General features: G+C 41.6%; 1 protein-coding gene across 1 annotated transcript in view; it reads left to right on the forward strand.

The window, feature by feature from the left end:
- The window catches only part of LOC140453410 (receptor-type tyrosine-protein phosphatase U-like), a 476,064-nt gene that overhangs the window by 432,126 nt on the left and 23,787 nt on the right, over nt 1–20,151 (forward strand). Inside the window, exons 29-32 of the mRNA XM_072548057.1 lie at nt 7,364–7,499; nt 12,341–12,490; nt 16,452–16,625; nt 18,530–18,670. Of these exons, the coding sequence (XP_072404158.1) occupies nt 7,364–7,499; nt 12,341–12,490; nt 16,452–16,625; nt 18,530–18,670 (601 nt within the window). The remainder of the gene's footprint in view (nt 1–7,363; nt 7,500–12,340; nt 12,491–16,451; nt 16,626–18,529; nt 18,671–20,151) is intronic.

The raw sequence follows: 20,151 nt of genomic DNA on the forward strand, positions 1-20,151 counted from the left end.
TCAGAAACAAAAACAGAAGTTGCTGGAAAAGCTCAACAATTCTGGCAGCATCTGTGAAAAGAAATCAAAGTCAATGTTTCGGGTCTGGTGACCCTTCCTTAGAACTGATGGTAGCGAGGGAAATGTTGATTTATATACAGACGATAGGGTAAGGAGGGTGTGTAAGGAGTAAGCGATAGGTGCAGATAGAGCCCAAAGAGAGATGAGAACAGTTAGACAGACAAAGGAGTCAATTACAGTCTTGCTAGGAGGGTGAATAGCTGTTAATGGAGACTGTTGGTGGCTAACAATCGGTAGTGTGTAATGGCAGACTATGTGATAACAAGGCCTGGTGTGAGGTAGGAGGCTAGGACACGGGAGAGTTCAGGCCATAAAATTATTGAACTTGATATTGAGTCTGGAGGGCTGCAGGGTTGCCAAGCAGAAAATGAGGTATTGTTCTTCCAGCTTGCGCTGAGCTTCACTGGAGTACTGGAGCAAGCCTGAAACAGGCATGGACGTTGTACATTGTCAATTATAGAGTCATAGAGATGTACAGCATGGAAACATACCCTTCGGTCCAACTCGTCCATGCCGACCAGATATCCCAACCCAATCTGGTCCCACTGGCCAGCACCCGGCCCATATCCCTCCAAACCCTTCCTATTCAGATGTCTTTTAAATGTTGCAGTTTTACTACTTCCTCTGGCAGCCCATTCCATACACTTACCTGCATGAAAATGTTGCCCCTTAGGTCTCTTTTATTATCTTTCCCCTCTCACCCTAAACCTATGCCCTCTAGTTTCTGGACTCCTCCATCCCATGGAAAAAACTTTGTCTCTTTACTCTATCCATGCCCCTCATGATTTTATAAACCTCTATAAGGTCACCCCTCAGCCTCTGATGTTCCAGGGAAAACAGCCCTAGCCTATTCAACCTCGCCCTCTAGCTCAAATCCTCCAACACTGGCAACATCCTTGTAAATCATTTCTGAACCTTTTCAAGTTTCACAACATCTTTCTGATAGGAAGGAGACCAGAATTGCATGCACTATTCCAACTATAGCCCAACCAATGTCCTGTAAAGCCACAACATGCCTTCCTATCTCCTGTACTCAACACTCTGACCACATCCCGCGATATCAGGCCTGATAGAAAATTGGCCAAACTAGATTAAACACCAGCCAGCAGCTATTGGTGACAGAAAATAATGGAAAACAAGTAAATGAGATCACATGTTTAGGGTGAACCAGCTGTAGTCAGCTCAAGGAATGTGTATTGGAAAGTATCAATCAGAATTTCCACCACCTTGACTTCCAACCAATGCCTGAGGCCATGTATTTTGCACTCTCCCGGCATAGTAATAATGAAGGGTGTTGGTGGAACCCCATTGGATGCTTTGTACCCTGCTCATGACCCAGTTGACCAAAGGCCACAGAACATTCAGAAAGGTTCTGTGGGGGGATAAAAACATACCTGGAAGCCATCACAGCAAGACACATGACAAAAGGCCATGCAGCAACCCATGAAGATCCAGGATGGCAGATTTTCTTCCCTAAGGATATTAGTGGACTAGATGGGTTTTCCAACAATTGACAATGGTTTCATGGTCATCAGTCAACTCTTCATTCCAGATTTGTTTTGAATTCAATTTTTTTGCAGATTCAATTGTAACAGGAATAGCTAGGTGTTTTTGTGGCTGCAAACGAGAGTCCCGGATGATATGTTGCTATCCTGGTGCTCGGGTCCTGGATGTCTCAGAACAGTTGCAGGACATTCTGGAGGGGGAGGACGAACACCAAAGTGTTCATGTTGGTACTAATGATATAGGTTTAAAAAAAGGATAAAGTTCTAAAACCAGAACATAGAGAACTAGGAAGAATGCTAAAATGTAGGACCTCAAACCTCAGGATTATTACCAGTGCCATGAGCTAGTCAGAGTAGAAACAGCAGGATATATAGGATGAACAGATGGCAGAAAAGATGGTGTGAGGGGAGGGTTTTAGATTCATGGACATTGGTACCAGTTCTGGGGAGGTGGGAACTGTACAAACTGGAAGGGTTATGTCTGGGTAGGACCGAGTGATTTCCTTCTGGGAGGTGTTGGCAGAATGGTTGGAGAGGGTTTAAATTGATAGAATAATTGAGCATGGGAGTAGGGCAGTAGGTACAGAAATTGAGGAAGAGGTAGAAACCAAAGCAAATGTAATTAAGAACAAGAACAGGCAGAGAAACAGTTCTTCAAAAAGCAGGGAAATTTGTCTGAAATTCATGTATAATATGTAAGGTAGATGAACTTATAGCTTTGGTTAATACTTGGAACTATATTATGATTGCAATTATGGAGACATGGCTTAAAGAGGGACAAGGAGAAAGTGAGGACTGCAGATGTTGGAGATCAGAGTCGAAGAGTGTGGTGCTGGAAAAGCACAGCCAGTCAGGTGCAGGAGAATCAACATTTTGAGCTTAAGCTCTTCATCAGGAATAAGGCTTGTTGCCCAAGGGGGCAGAGAGATAAATGAAAGGGGCCAGAAGGAAGGTAGCTAGGAATGTGATAGGTAGATGAAGATGAAGATGGAGGTGATAGGTCAGAGAGGAGGGTAGAGTGGATAGGTGGGAAGGAAGATGGACAGGTAGGACAGTTCAAGAGGGCAGTGTCAAGTTGGAAGGTTGGATCTGGGTTAAGGTCAGGGAAGGGAAAATGAGGAAACTGATGAAATCCACTTGATCACCTGTGATTGGAGGGTCCCATAGCAGAAGGTGAGGCATTCTTCCTCAAGGCATTGGGTGGTTAGGGTTTGGTGGTGGAAAAGGCCCAGGACTTGCATGTCTTTGGTGGAGTGGGAGGAGGTGTTTATTTAATCATTTATTTGTCCAGGTGATTCTTGAATATTGCTATTGTGTCTGCTTCTATCACCTCCTTTGGCAGCGCATTCCAGGCACTCATTACCCTTTGCGTGAAAAACTTGCCTCACACATCTCTTTTAATCTCCCCTCTCCCTCCCCTACCTTACAACTTGAACCTACATACCCTCGTAATTGACCCCTCCACTCTGGGGAAAAAAGTCTCATTCTTTCCACTCTATCCGTGCCATTCATAATCTTATAAACTGCTGTCAACCTCAACCTCCTGCATTTCAGTGAAGACAAATCCAGTCTATCCAACCTTTTTTCACAGCTAAAATCCCCCATACCAGGCAACATCCAAGTAAAGCTTTTCTGTATCCTCTCCAAAGCAGCCATATCCTCTGGTGATGCAGTGACCAGAACTGTAGCAATATTCCAAGAGTGGTCTAGCTAAAGTTCTAAAAAGCTGCAGCATAACTTAGCAAAAGTGAGGATTGCTGACGCTGGAGATCAGGGTCAAGATGAGAGTGGTGCTGGAAAAGCACAGCAGGTCAGCAGCATCTGAGGAGCAGGAAAATCAATGTTTTGGGCAAAGGCCCTTCATCAGGAATGAGGCTGGGACCCTCTGGGGTGGAGAGATAAATGTGAGGGGGTTGGGGCTGGGGAGAAGGTAGCTAAGAGTGTAACAGGTGAATGGAGGTGGGGGATGAAGGTGATAGTTTGGAGAGGAGGGTGTAGCGGATGGATTGGAAGGAAGATTGGCAGGTAGGACAGGTCATGAGGATGGTGCTGAGCTGGCAGGTTGGAACTGGAGTAAGGTGGGGGGAGGGGAAATGAGGAAACTGTTGAAGTCCACATTGATGCCCTGGGGTTAAGTATTCTGAGACGGAACACTTCATCCTCATCTCAATCCACCTATTGTACTCTTTTCCCCAGCCCCACCCCCCCTCCCATTTATCTCTCCACCCCAGAGGCTCCCTGCCTCATTCCTGATGAAGGGCTTTTGCCTGAAACATCGATTTTCCTGCTCTGTGGAAGTTGCCTGACCTGCTGTGCTTTCCAGCACCACTGTAATCTTGACTCTGCAGCATAACTTGCCTATTCTTATACTTAATACCCAATGAAGGCAAGCATGCCATAAACCTTTCTTACTACCTTATCTACCTGTGCTACCGTCTTCAGTGATCTGTGGACCTGCCCACCCAGATCTCTCTGCAAATCAATACTCCTAATGGGTTCTGCCATTCACTGTATAATTTCCAAACTGTACTTAACTTTCCAAAATGCATCACCTCACATTTGTCCAGATTAAATTCCATCTGCCATTTTTCAGCCTGTGTCTCCAACTGATCTGTATCCTGCTGCATCTTCTGACAATCCTCCTCACTATCCACAACCCCACCAATCTTTGTATTGCCTACAAACTTTCTAACCAGCCATATTTTCTTCCACTTCATTTATGTAGACCATGAACAGCAGAGGTGCCAGCACTGATCCCTGTGGAACACAATTAGTCACAGCCATCATTCTGAAAAGCCTCTTTCCACTACTACCTACTGTCTCCTATGGCTCAGCCAGTTCTGAATCCATTCTTGCCAGCTCCTCCCTGATATCATGTGACTTCACCTTTTGTACCAGTCTGCCATGAGGGACCTTGTCAAAGGCATTTCTGAAGTCCATGCAGACAGCATCAAACACTTTTCCCTCATCAATCTTCTTTGTCACCTCTTCAAAAAATCAATCAAATCAGTGAGGCACAACCTCCCCTGGCACAAGACCATGCTGTCTATTGCTACTAAGTCCATTTGCTTCTAAATGCATATAGATCTGGTCCCTGGGAATCTTTTCCAATAATTTCCCAACCACTGACATGAGGCTCATAGGCCTGTAATTTCTAGGATTATCCCTGCTTAAACAATGGGACAACATTAGCTATTCTCCAGACCTCTGGGACCTCACGTCTGGCCAAAGAGAATGCAAAGATGTCTATCAATGCTCCATAAATTTGTTCTCTTGCCTCCCTCAGTATTCTGTGATAGATCCCATCTAGACCCGGGGGCTTATCTAACTTAATACTATTTAAGACGCACAACACCTCTTCCTTTTTCATAGCAACTTGGCTTAGAAATTTGACACTCCCTTCCTTGCAATCATCCTCCACCAATTCCTTCTCTATGGTGAATACTGACACAAAGTATTCGTTTAGGACCTTATCTACCTCTTCTGGCTCCACACTTAGATTCCCTCCTATGTTCTTGAGTGGGCCAACCCTTGCACTGGTTATCCTCTTGCATTTTGTATCTGCATAAAAAGCCTTTAAATTCTCATTAATCTAGTTTGCTAACAACTTTGCATGACTCCTTTTAGCCCTTCTAATTCTGTGTTTAAATTCTTTCCTACCTTTGTTGTTTACTTCAACGTCTCTGTCAGTTCCCATCCTCTAGAACTAATGTATGTTTTCTTTCTGATTAAGGTCATCCCTTGTTATCCAACGTTCACATAACTTGTGACACCTATCCTTCACTCTCACAGGAACATGCTGCTCCTGAACTCTTATCAACTGCCATTTGAAATACTCCAGCATATCTGATGTGGATTTACCCTCAAATAGCCACCATCAATCAAAATTCTCCAGTTCCTGCTCAATATCATTGTAGTTCGCCTTCCCCCAATTGAACACCTTCATGCGAGAACTGCTGTTATCCCTATCTTAAAATTCATGGTATTATGGTCACTACTCCTGAACTGCTCCCCCACTGAAACTTCACTCACCTGGCCGGACTCATTTCCCAAAACCAGGCCCAGTATAACCCCTTCCCTGGTTGGAATGTTTATATTCTGTGTCAAGAATCCATCCTGAATGGCCCTTACAAATTCTGCCCTATCCAAGCCCCCAACATGAGTAAGTCAATATAGGGGAGGTTAAAATCACTTACTACAACAACCCTGCTATTTTTACATCTTTCCAAAATCTGTCTTCATTTTAGATTAGATTCCCTACAGTGTGGAAACTGGCCCTTCAGCCCAACAAGTCCACACCGACCCTCCGAAGAGTAACCCACCCAGACTCATTTCCCTATATTTCCCACTAACGAATGCACCTAAAACTATGGGCAATTCACCTGACCTGCACAACTTTTGGAATGTGGGAGGAAACCAGAGCACCCGGAGGAAGCCCATGCAAGCACGAGGAGAATGTGCAAACTCCACACAGACAGTCGCTCAAGACTGAAATCCAACCCTGTTGCTGTGAGGCAGCAGTGCTAACTACTGAGCCACCATGCCACCCTTCTCCTCTATCTCTGTCTAGCTGTTGGGAGGTCTGTCGTATATCCCCAGCATTGTAATTTCACCTTTCCTATTCCAGAGATCGACCCATATTGCCTTGCTGCACGAGTCCTCTCACGTATCCACCCTCAGTACATCTGTGAGATACACCTTTAACAGTAATGCAACTCCCCCAACCCTTTTACAACCCTTTCTATCACACCTGAAACATTTAAGTCCTGGGACATTCAGTTGCCAGTCCTGTCCCTCTTTAAGTCGAAGAATGTGGTGTTAGAAAAGCACAGCCAGTTTGGCAGCATCCGAGGAGCAGGAAAATTGACGTTTTGAGCATAAGCCCTTCATCAGGAAATAGGCTTGTGGCCCAAGGGGGCTGAGAGATTAATGGGACAGGGTTGGGGGGAAGGTAGCTGGGTATGTGTAGGTAGATGAAGGTGGGGGTGAAGGTGATAGATCGGAGAGGAGAGTGGAGCGGATTGGTGGGAAGGAAGATGGACAAGTAGGACAGTTTAAGAGGGCGGTCCCGATTGGAAAGTTGGATCTGGGTTAAGGGTGGGGGCAGCGGAAATGAGGAAACTGGTGAAATCCATATAGATCCCATGTGGTTGGAGTGTCCCAAGGTGGATGATGAGGCATTCTTCCTCCAGATGTTACGTGGTTAGGGTTTGTCTTTTCCAGTGCCACACTTTTCGATTCTGATCTCCAACATCTGCAGTCCTCACTTTCTCCAAATACTAATTTCAAATTCAGGGTGAGGATTAAAGAAAAACTGATGCAATTTGCAATGGTTATGTTCTATAAACTCAGCATTTTTAAAGCAACTGACACACACCAAAAAATAAATCACCAGCATTTAGCAACAACGATAACTAATATCTACACTATTTCAACATGACAGGTTCATCATCACAGTAATTGTGCTTATAAATACTCAGTGTCTATTAACAGACACCAATTTAATAATAACAGCTGATAAAATATATCAAACGATCATTCACATGTACACTTAATTATCCTGCTGAAAATTTTCAAGAAATTTGCTTCATATTAATAAGAACATTCAGCTGCCCAATTTCTTGCATTCTAAGTTATTTTTAGTAAATTTAAAACATCATTTATGTAGTTTTGTTCATGTAACATGTTGATAAAATAGTTATAGTGAGTGATATGGACAATATTAATCAATTATTAATTACCCAGTGCCAGATATGCTCAATAAGTTTTAAATTCATTCTCTGTTTTGGGCATTACAGCACTGGTACTGGGAGAACTGGATGCTACATTGCTCTGGATGTGATGATGGACATGGCAACATATGAAGGGGTTGTTGATGTTTACAACTTTGTGAAGACTCTGTCCTCATGGCGCATTAACATGATTCAGACTGAGGTAAGAGTTAAAACGTCTGAGAACCCCTGTCTCTCCCAACCATTTATGTGCATTGATGAACCTGCATGAGGGTGCGTGATTGGTGCAAATTTGAAAGATTTAAATCTCTAAATGTAGATAGTTAGAAATTAGCACATGTTAATCATTCTTTGGGACATAAAATTTTGCACAAAGCGTACTATCATTTAACAATGTGACTGTCTCCACCCAACCTGACCAATATTGGAAGTACAATTAAATTCATGGAGCTTTTGTTTTGATGTTCTATCGGTAAATCAAGGGCCCTGCTCAGTATTGCCAATAAGAAACCAGCTGCCAATGAGTTGGACAAGGCTTGGCCTACATTGGGCTCAGGATTCCTCAGCAATTTCTGGCACTCACCAGCAAAAGCTCGATTAAAACAAAATGTTTTGATTGACAACCGAGGACCAGAGTGCTCTTCCAACTTCAAAAAAATTCTCCCAGCCACTGGTGTCTTTTTCCTTATGGGAATTTCCTGAGGTCTAGCAGTCAAGTAAGACAGGAAGACCAAAATGTATTATTTCCCTTGTGTAAAATTGCCTGTGGAGGTGGGAACACCACTTGCAGCTCTCATTGGCGATTGAAGCCCAAGAGCTAATTTCTTTCAATCCTCATCCACATTGATTTGGCATTGATATATATGAACAGAAATCTAGAATGAGATGGTCTAGCGAAATGGTGTCAAGCTTCTAGAGTTTTGTTGGAATTGCATCCATCCAGGCAAATGGGAAATATTCCATTGCAATCTTGACGTGTGTCTTATAGACAATGAACAGGCATTGAAGATTTAGATGAGTTACTCACTGCACTATTCCCAATGTCTGACCTGCTCTTAGAGCCAATGTATTTAAATGGTAAGTCCAGCAAGTTTCTGATCAATGGTAACCCCAAGATATTGATAGTTGAAAATTCAGTCTTGGTAACACCAAGGGGCAGTGGTTATATGCTCTCTTATTGGAGATGGTCATTGGCTGGGATTTGTGAAGCACAAATGTTACTTGCCACTGGTCAGCCCAAGCCAGGATATTGTCCAGATCTTGTTGCAATTGAACATGGATAGCTTCAATATCTAAGGAGTTGCAAATGATGCTGAACCATGTGCAATCATCGATGAACATCCCTATTTCTGAACTTATGTTGGAGGAAAAGTTAATTTTGAAGCACCTGAAGATGGTTAGGCCTGGGACACTGCCTTGAGAAATTCCTGCAGAGATGCCCTGGATCTAAGATGACTAAACTCCAACATCCACAACCATTTTCCTATGTGCCAGCTATGACTCCAGCCAGCACAGTATTGTTTCTCATTGATTTCAGTTTTACTAGAACTCCTTGATGCCACACTTGGTTGAATGTAGTCTTGATCTCAAGCGCTGTCATTCCCATTTCCCCTCTGGACTTTAGCTCTTTTGTCCATGTTTGAGCCAAGTCTATAATGAGGTCAGGAGTTGATTAACCATGGCAAAATCCAAATTGGCATCAGTGAATAGGTTATTGCTGAGTAGATGCTGCCTTATAGCCCTGTTGATGGCACCTTACATCACTTAACTGATGATTGAGACTGATGGGGCATTAATTGGCCAGGTTGGATTGTCCTGTTTTTTATGTACAGGATATACCTAGGCAATTTTCCACATTGTCAAGTAGATGCCAGTGTTGTAACTGTCCTGTAACAGCTTAGGTAGAGCAGCTGCAAGTTCTGGAGCACAAGTCTTCATTACTGTTGCCAGAAAGTTATTAGGGCCTAAAGCATTTGCAAAATCCAGTGCCTCCAATTGTTTATTGGTATCTCAAGGAGTGAATCAAATTGGTTAAACACTGGTGTCTGTGATGTTTGTGATCACTGGAGAAAGCTGAGATGGATCATCCAATTGATACTTCTGGCTGAAGATTGCAGTGAGTGCTTCACCCTTAGATTTTGCACTGACATGATGGGTTCTTTCATCATTGAGGATTTGGATATTTTTGGAGCCCCTTCTTTCAGTGAGTTGTTTAATTGTCCAACATCAATCGTGACTGGATGTCGCAGGACTGCAAAGCTTATATCTTATCCATTGCTTGTGAGATTGCTTACTTCTATCATTTGCTGCTTATGATGTTTGGCATACAAGTAGTCCTGTTTGGAAGCTTCTCTGGGTTTACACCTCATTTTTAGGCATGCCTTGTTCAGTTCTTGGCATGCCCTCCTGTACTTTCCATTAAACCAGGATTGATCTCCTGGCTTGATGGTAATGGCTCAGTGGGGATATGCCTGGCCATGAGTTTGCAGTTTGAGCTGTTGTATGATTCTACTGCTGTTGATGGTCCACAGTGCCTCATGGATACCCAGTCTTGATTTATTACATCTGCTCGAAGTCTGTCACATTTAGCATGGTGATAGTGCCATACAACACAATAGAGGGTATTCTCAGTATGAAGTTTGGACTTTGTCTCCACAAGGACTGTGCGGTGGTCATTCTTAACAATACTGTCATGGATAGCTGCATCTGTAGACAGCAGATTGGGAGCATGTTTTTCTCTCACCACCTGCTGTAGACCTAGTCTAGCTGGTATGTCCTTTAGGACTCAACCAGCTCAATCAATAGTGCTGCTGCTGAATCACTCTTGATTGTGGATTTTCAAATCATAATCCAAAGTATCTTTGTGCCCTTGCCAGCTTCAGTGCTTCCTCCAAGTATGTTCAACATAGAGAAGTACTGATTCATCAGTTGGGGGAGGAATGTAGATGGTAATCAACAGGAAGTTTCCTTGCCCATGTTTAACCTGATGCCATGAGACTTTATGGCTTCCAGAGTCAATGTTGAAGACTCCCAGAGCAATACACTGCCTTCGGTATACCACTGTGCCACCTCTGTTGGTCCTGTCTGGCCGGTTGGACAGTACATTTCCAGGGATGCTTATGGTGATGTCTGGGACATTGCCTGTCAGGTATGATTCCATGTTATGCTATTACTTGACTAGTCTGTGAGACAGCTCTCCCAATTTTGGTACTAGACCCTAAATTTTAGTCAGGAGGACTTTGCAGTGTCAACAGGGTTGTTTTTGCAGTTATCATTTCCAGTGCCTTGGTGCCTTCATTGATGCCAGGTTGTCCATTTAGTTTCATTTCTTTGTTGAGACTTAATTGATGCAACTAAGTAGCTTTTTAAGCTATTTCAGAGGGTAGTTGAGAGCCAACCTCATTGCTGTAGTTTTGGAGTCACATGTAGGTCATTCCAGATGAACAAATGGGTCTTTCTGTAAAATCCTTCTGAAGTTTTGAAGAAAAATCATATTGGATTTGAAACGTTAACTCCAATTCTCTCTCTGCAGATTCCGCCAAACCGTGAGTCTAATTTTCTGAATTACTTCCATAATGTACTATGTTGTTAACAACATTAAAAGAAAGCTAGAGAATGGCGATCCTGAAAGATGGGAGTCAACAGATTTTTAGGGGTTTCAGAGAGGAGGAAAATATGTGAGTCTATTTGCTACTTTGAAGTGAACAGAAGGAAAGAACAGTCACTGGCATCTGAGAGATAGGAAGTGTAGTGACTGAGAGCAGTGTGTGTGGGCAAATTAGTTAAGAAATGAGTAAAATAATCTTAGAGCAACTTCTTGAAGGTGAAGGGATTAGGAGATAGGAGCAATACTTAGGGTTGGTGTAATGGAAGAACAGCTTTTTGGGAGCAATAAGCATTGTACCAAAATGAAAAGTGGGTAGAATCTGAGGGGCATGTTCAAAGATCTGAAGGTTCGGGAGGAGCAAGGTAGGGAGAAAAATGTAGAAGTAATTTGGCAAAATAAGCAAAGAGAATGAATAGAAGCTGGTTGTAGTTGATTGGTGAAAGTCTGGATATCACTCCTAACTTACAACAGTAACTATACTTCAAAAATACAAGTTACAAAACATTTTGGGATACCTGAGATGAAAAGTATTAATAAGTGCAAGTATTTTTTTCATGTAAGGGTTTTTAAGCCTTTATAAATGGGTAGACAATCCATTCCAAAAATTAAAAATGTTTAAAATTAACTAGAATCTGTCATTTTCTATGTAAAAACTTTAAAGTTTTCAGACTCTTCTCTGAACACAAGCCCAGGTGGGCAGAGCCAGCATCAAGAAAGATTGTTAAAAATGAAAATTGTCTTGCATTCATTAAAACAGATTTCAAACTCTTTTTGTTTTTTGACTTTTTAAAGGAAATTAAGTTATTTATAGAAAGAAATTTCAAAGTATGAAGAAAATACATTGACACCAAGAAATGACAATTAGATAAGTTTCCAATTAGTCAGTTAAATAAAATAATTTCCGTATCTTCATTGATAATAGCATTAAAATTACAGGAAACTATGTCCAAGTTTTGAAAGTCTAAATTCTATTGGAACATAAATTATTCCATTGTCTCCTTTGGGTTTTTATGCACTTAAAGTGAAAGAATGCTGGATATATATACACACATTAAGTTATAATCCCATGTCCCAGGGCACTTTCAGTGTAATCTTTTATTTTCCAATTCATAGACCCTTATTCATGATCATAGTTTGTGGCATCTGAGCTATGACATCTTAAGTGTTCTAGACCCAAAAGAACACAAGAGCATACTTTAAAAAATATGTACAGGAATAATAATTATAGAAGAGGTATAAATTAAATCTAAACTGAAAGAACTGCAGATGCTGTAAATCAGAAATATGAACAGAAGTTGCTGGAAAAGCTTATCAGGTCTGGCAGCATCTGTGCAGAGAAATCAGAGTTCCTGTTTTTGGTCCATTGAGGAAGCATTGTCTGATTTTGTAAACTAAATCTGTTGAATAATAACAATGAACTTCTCTTTTATTTCAAGGAGCAGTATATTTTCATCCACAAAGCTATCTTGGAAGCCCACCAGTGTGGTGACACCTCCATTCCAGTTAATAAATTCAAATCTACTTATAAAAAAATGATCAGAGTTGACCCTCAGAGTAACTCCTCAAAGCTCAGTAAAGAATTTCAGGTGAGTTGCCCTACGTTCTGTGCTAAATGACTCACAAGGGAGGGAACACATAGAAATAACTCCACTGAGGCCAGTATCCTTTCATCAAGTCACCTTTTATTTACCCAAGGGAAGTCATTGACACTGATCCAGCTCCCATGGAGCCAAGTCTCAGAGTGAACAGAACCTCAGGCATTCCTGTTTATATCTGTCAGCCAGGGGTCCCTGACTGGACCAGCATAACAGCCCCAAACAGGGAATTCATACTCTGTGAGGTCAACCTGACTGATATTGCTCTAATCACTAGAGATTCCAGAGTCCTTACAATATCCTCCTTACTGACATTGGAGGCTTGAGCCAAAATTAGAAGAGCTATGTCACACATGATATAGTCATACTCACAGAATCACAGCACACACCCTGTACCAGACAACATCATGGACCATCCTCTCCCAGCAGTAGGACATATCCATCAGCTGTAGCTGCATCATTGTATGCAGTTTGCAAGGAGCCCAGGGAGGCCTTAACATCGACTATGAACCCCATGAAATTTCATAGCATCAAGCATAGACAGAGAAACCTGCGGGTTACTACATTCTGCCCACCTCAGCTGATGAGTCAATACTCTTCCATGTTGAGCACTACTTGGAGGAAGCATTGACAGTGCCAAAAAGCCAGAAAGTTCTTTGGTTGGGAAGCTTCAATTTCCATCATTGACAGTAGCATTGTACAACTGAGTTGGTTGAGTACTAAAGAACAAACCTGCTAGATTGGGTCTGAAAGAAGTGGTGAGGGAACTAACAAAAGGGAAACATCTACTTGACCTTATCCTCACCAATCTACCTATAACTGATGGATCCACCCTTGATTCAGTGACCCCTACACAGTCTTTTTCGAGACAAAGTTCCACCTTCAATTTGATGATATTGTCCACCATGCTGCATGGCACCACTACCCTGCTAAATGGGACATGTTTCAAATATATCTCGCTACTCAAAACTGGGCATCCATGAGGAAGTGTTGACCATCAACAATTACAATCACTATCTATAATCTCAAGGCATGGCATATCTTCCACTCTATCATTGCCATCAAATTAGGAGAAAACTCTGGTTCAATGAAGGGAGGATGAGGACCTGATAGGAGCAGCACCAGGCATATACAAATATAAGTTGCAAACTATTCGACCTGCATACCAAATAGAAGTAATAAGCAATAGACAGGGCTAAGCGATCCCACAATCAATGGTTAATATATAAGCCCTGCAACAGCTAATCATGAATGGTGGTGGAAAATTACCCATTATAGAATCAAAGTATCATACTGTGCAAAAGAGGCCTTTGGCCCATCAAATCTGCATTGACACACGAGAAACACCTGACCTTCAACCTAATCCCATTTACTAGCACTTGGCCCAAAACCTTGAATGTTATGATGTGCCAAATGCTCATCCAGGTACTTTTTAAAGCAGGTGAGGAAACTCACCTACCACCCTCCCAGATGGCACATCCCAGACCATCACCACTCACTGGGCAAAAATGTTTTTCCTCACATACCCAAGCCTCCTGCCTCTCACCTTGAACCGGTGTCCTCTCATGACTGATCCTTCAGTTTGGAGGAACAGCTGCTCCTTATTCATTCTGTCCATGCCACTCATAATCTTGTGCACCTCAATTTAATTGCCCCTTAGGTTTCTCTTCTCCAACAAAAATAACCCAAGTCTATCGAACATTACCTCAATACTTAAATTTCCCATCCCAGGAAGCATCCTGGTGAACCTTATCTGCACCATATCTTTCCTGTGATGTGGTGACCAGAACTGCACACAGCTCTGGTCTCTCCAAACTTCGATACACTTCCAATATGACTTCCCTGCTTTTGTAATCTATGCTTTGATTGATAAAGGCAACTGTTCCATATGCCTTTTTCACCAGCCTATTGACATGCCCTTCCACCTTCAGTAATCTATAGGCAAACACACCAAGACCACATTGTTCCACAGAACCAACTAACAGATCCAGTTGCATCCTTCAAAAATAGGGGAGCCAGACATCAGTGCAAAAGACAAGGTGCAACTATGTGCAACAGTCTTCAGCTAGAAGTGTTGCATGGATGATCCATCTCGGCCTGATTCTGTGTTTCAGCATCACAGATTACTAATTCAATTCACTCCACATGACAGCAAGAAAACAGGGACATCTCTGCAATAATACTGAAGGTCTGCCCTCTAGAAGTAGCCTCATTCCTAGCCAAGCTGTTTTAATAAAGCTTCACCAATGACATCTACATGCCAGAGTGGAATATTGTCTAGGAATGCCCTCTGCACAAAAAGCATGATAAATCAAACAAGCAATTGCATACTGGTATTGTCTCTGGACTATTAATCCAGAGACCCAAGTATTGTTCTGGGTTCCCAGGTCCTCAATTCAAATCTTGCCAGATGATGAAATTAAATTCAATAAAAAGAATTCTGGAATTAATAGTCTAATCTTGACCATGAAATCGTTGTCACTTGTCAGGAAAAACCAATCTGGTTCACCAATGTCTTTAAAGGAAGGAAATCTGCCATCCTTACCTGGTCTGGTATATATGTGACTCCAGATCCACAGCAATGTGGTTGATTCTTAAACTGCCCTCTATGTAATTAGGAATGGTCAATAAATGCTGGCCCAGCTAGCGATGCACTTGTCCTGTGAATGAATAAAAAAAGCGAATCAGCGCCTGATCATTCAAGTTTATGTCATCAGCAATGTAATGGAAGTCATTGACAGTGTTGTTAAGCAGCACTTACAAAGGAATACTCTACTCACTGATGCTCAGTATGGATCCCATCAGGGCATCTCAGCTCCTGGACTCATTACAGGCTTGGTCCAAAAATGGACTAAAGAACTGACCTCAAGTTGTGAAATGAAAGCGACTGCCAACATCTAAGCAACATTTTGCTTGGGCTACAATTGGCAAGGAACATTCACACCACCCAAGTATTAGAGAATAACCATCTCCAACAAGAGAAAATCTAGCTATCATCATCCCTTAACATTCACTGGCATTACCTTTGCTGGATCCTCCTTTTAATATTGTGAGGATTACCATTGACCAAAAATTGAATTGCACCACAACAGATGTAGGTCAGAGGCGGGGAATTCTGTGGTGAGTAACTGTGTCCTAACTCCTTAATGCTTTTCCACCATTAATAAGGCACAAGTAAAAAGTGTAATGGAATGCTCTCTATTTGGCTGGATTAGTTCAATTCCAACAACATTCAGAAGCTGGATGCATCTGGACAAAGCAGTCCACATGAGTGGCACCACATCCACTCCCTTCAACAATAACTTCTTTCACCATTGATGCACAATGGTAGCTTTGTCTACAAAATGCACTGCAATAACTCATCAAGGCTCTTCAACAGCACTTTCTAAATCTGCAACCTCTATTTCTGGGAAGAACAAAAGCAGTAGGTACATGGAAACACCATCACCTGCAAGCTCCCCTCTAAGCAACATGCCATTCTAGCTGGGAACTGTATTGCCATTCCTTTACTGTCACTCGGTCAAAATCCTGTAACTTTCTTCTTAAGACACAAAACCCCAAAGATTGCAACAATTGAAGAAGATAGCTCATTATGTCTTCCCAAGGACAATTCAAGATGGGCAATAAATTCAGCCTAGCAAGTGACACCTACATTCTGAGAACAAATAGAAGAAAAACATGTTATTTATTTAACTGCTGTTTAATTGAACCTTGATGCACAATTGGCTGCTAAACCTCCACCATTGCAACAGAGGCTCTACAGTAAAACTGCTTCATTGATTGCAAAACTTTCAAATGATCTGATGTGGTGAAAGGTGCTATGTAAATATATTTCTTTCTGGTTCCACTGAGCTCACAGAAAGTATTTGGAGTATTTGGGAATTTCTTCTTAATAATATTCCTACAATTCAAAGTCAGCTAATTGAAATTTGTATCCTTATAACAATTTCAGGTTCTTAATTCAGTGACTTCTGACCCAGATGGTGAAAATTCCAGCATTTCTTTCTTACCTCAGGATCAAGAAAAGAACTGTAAAGTGGATTCCCTTCCACCTGATAAATGCCTTCCGTTACTTGTTACTGTGAAGGGTGAAAGTAACAAGTACACCAATGCTACCGTGTTGGATGTAGGTCTTTTTATAATTTTGTCCTTTCTTTAATAGAGTTGTTTAAAATTATGAAGCGGGTTTGAGGGATTTATAATCAATGTGAAGACTTTGGAGAGTATGCATAGATCATGAAGATATGAAGTCATGGACATCTCAGCATAGAAACAGGCTCTTTGGCCCAACCTGTCCATGCCACCCAGTTTTCACCATTGAACTAGTCCCATTTGCCTGTGTTTGATTTGTATCCCTCCACACCTATCCCATCTATGTACCTGTCTAAATGTTTCTTAAATGACAAGATTGTACTTGCTTCCACCACTACCTCTGGCAGCCCATTTCAGACACTGAACACCATCTGTGTGAAAAAATCTCCACTCTGGACCCTCCTGTATCTGTCCCCTCTCACCTTAACCTATGCCCTCTATTTTTAGACTCCCCTACCATGGAAATAAACTATTGGCTATCTCCATTATGAATGCTTTCATGATTCTATAGACTTCTATAAGATCACCCCTCAGCTTCCTATGCTACAGAAAAAATGGTCTAGCCTATCCAACCTCTCATTATAACTCAAATCTTCCAGCATCTTAATAAATCCTTTCTGAACTCTTTCCAGTTTAATAATATCCATTCAATAGTGGGGCAACTGGAATTGCAAGCAGTACTCCAAATGTGATACCACCAACATTTTGTACAGCTGTAACAAGATATCCCAATTCCTATACTTTATGCTCTGACCAATGAAAGCAAACATGCCAAAATCCTCCTTCATCATGCTGTGACTCTACTTTCAAGGAGTCCTAGATGTCTATGGTCAATAATACTCCCCAAGGCCCAACCATTTACTGTGTAAGTCCTGCTGTGGTTTGACCCAGCAAAATGCAACACCTTGCATTTATTTAAATTAACTCCATTTGCCATTCCTCCACCCATTGGTCCGGTTGATCAAGATCTTGCTGCATTCCCAGATAACCTTCTTCACTGTCCACTATACCACCAGTCTTGTGTCATCCACAAACTTACTAACCATACCTCCTAATTCTCATCAAAATCATTTATATAAATTAAATTTAACAGTGGACTCAGCACTACTCCCTGTGGCACACTGTTGATCAGCAACCCCCAGGTCTGAAAAGCAATCCTCTATCACCACCCTCTGGTTTCTACTGTCAAGCCAATTTTGTACCCAATTGGCTAGCTCTCCCTGGACCCCATGAGATTTAACCTTATTCAACAACCTACCATGTACTACTTTGTCAAAAGCCTTACTAAAGTCAATGTAGACAATTTCTGCCGCAGTGCCCTCATCTACTACTTTGGCCACCTCTTCAAAAGACTAAAATTTACTGGGATGAAAGATGAGAAGCAGCGACACTTATAGGAAGCTAAAGTATAGATGAACAAATTAACGGGGGCTTTTGAGAGAGTAAGAAAGAAGAAATTGTTGTCACTAACAATAGAATTGGTGACCAGTGTAAACAGTTTAAGATACATTTAAAAATCAGAGGTAAGATGAGAAAAAAAACTGAGTTTATTATGATCTGGAATGCATTCCCAGAAAGTCAGATGTAAACAAATATAATAATACTTTTCAAAAGAAAACTGGAAGTGTACTTGAAAAGAAAATATTTTCAGATTATAAACAAAGACTAGGGAAATGGGAGCAATTAGATATATCTTTCAAAGAATCAGCACAAGCACGATAGGTAAAATAGTGGCATCCTGTGCTAAACAAATATTTTGTGTAATGATCAGATGCACTTTACTTGGAAAATGATTAAATTCTAACAGATATGGTGCATTGTGTGACAAGAAACTTTACAGAAGGATAGAATAAATTGGCTGTAAATTAGAAAGGAGAAAACTGTGGATTGGATAAAAGGCTTATTTCTGAATTGCTTTTGCATCTCATTTTCATTTAGAGCTACAGTCAAGCAACAGCTTTTGTGGTGACCCCACATCCTTTTCAGAAAGATGCAGCTGACTTTTGGAGACTTGTGTATGACTGCAAGTGTTCTTCAATAATCATGCTGAACCAACTTAATGAATTAACCTCTGCTTGGGTAAGTTAGTGACACAAGAAGAAAAACTGCAAATCAAATTGAACAACAGGAGGAAACATCATGTTAACACTTTGAGCAGGACACATAACATTCTGGTGAAAGGTATTCCACACACCACATTTCTCTTTCAAATGCAAAACAATCCGTTGTGTGTTGCCATTGTTTTTCTACTCAAACTTACTTTTATGTTGAAGTGTGCAATCATCACCTGTAACTTGAGAGCTGAATAGCCTCCTCCTATATGGTAAATTACTTTGAGACTTGAGGGTGGGATTGTAGCCACTGTATTTAATATGATATTGCAGAATCAGTAAGCAGTGCGGTGTCCCATAAGAATCAAAAATGTTGGAAAAACTCAATAAGTCACAAAGCATTAGTGAACAAAAACAGAGTTAACATTTCAGGTCAATAATGAGGCATTGATTCAGCTTCTATCCACTAATGCTACCTGACCTGTTGAGTTTTTCCAGTTTTTATTTTGTTCTTATTCCAGATTTCCAGTGTCTGCAGTATTTCACTTTTGTATTATTGCAGTTGAGCCTTGCAGATGAGCCAGTAGGAGAGACAGCTTGTTTGAAGATAATTGTGAATTTGAAGTTTCTTTGTCACCTTTGATGCACTGACCTGTACCTATCCTGTGGGTGCATTGTTAGAGATTTGTCATTGCTACTAATCTGACATCAGAGCTCTATGTCACAGAAATGTATCTGATTAGTGATCACTATCTCTCATTTACACAAATGAAAATTACCATCTTATCCAAATGAGTGTTTAGAACATAGAACATAGAACATAGAACAATACAGCACAGAACAGGCCCTTCGGCCCACGATGTTGTGCCGAACTTCTAACCTAGATTAAGCACCCATCCATGTACCTATCCAAATGCCGCTTAAAGGTCGCCAATGATTCTGACTCTACCATTCCCACGGGCAGCGCATTCCATGCCCCCACCACTCTCTGGGTAAAGAACCCACCCCTGACATCTCCCCTATACCTTCCACCTTCACCTTAAATTTATGTCCCCTTGTAACACTCTGTTGTACCCGGGGAAAAAGTTTCTGACTGTCTACTCTATCTATTCCTCTGATCATCTTATAAACCTCTATCAAGTCACCCCTCATCCTTCGCCGTTCCAACGAGAAAAGGCCGAGAACTCTCAACCTATCCTCGTACGACCTATTCTCCATTCCAGGCAACATCCTGGTAAATCTTCTCTGCACCCTCTCCAAAGCTTCCACATCTTTCCTAAAGTGAGGCAACCAGAACTGCACACAGTACTCCAACTGTGGCCTAACCAAAGTCCTGTACAGCTGCAACATCACTTCACGACTCTTGAATTCAATCCCTCTGCTAATGAACGATAATACTCCATAGGCCTTCTTACAAACTCTATCCACCTGAGTGGCAACTTTCAAAGATCTATGTACATAGACCCCAAGATCCCTCTGTTCCTCCACCTGACTAAGAACCCTACCATT

Source organism: Chiloscyllium punctatum, chromosome 27 (genome assembly GCF_047496795.1).
Source record: "Chiloscyllium punctatum isolate Juve2018m chromosome 27, sChiPun1.3, whole genome shotgun sequence".
NCBI lineage: Eukaryota > Metazoa > Chordata > Chondrichthyes > Orectolobiformes > Hemiscylliidae > Chiloscyllium > Chiloscyllium punctatum.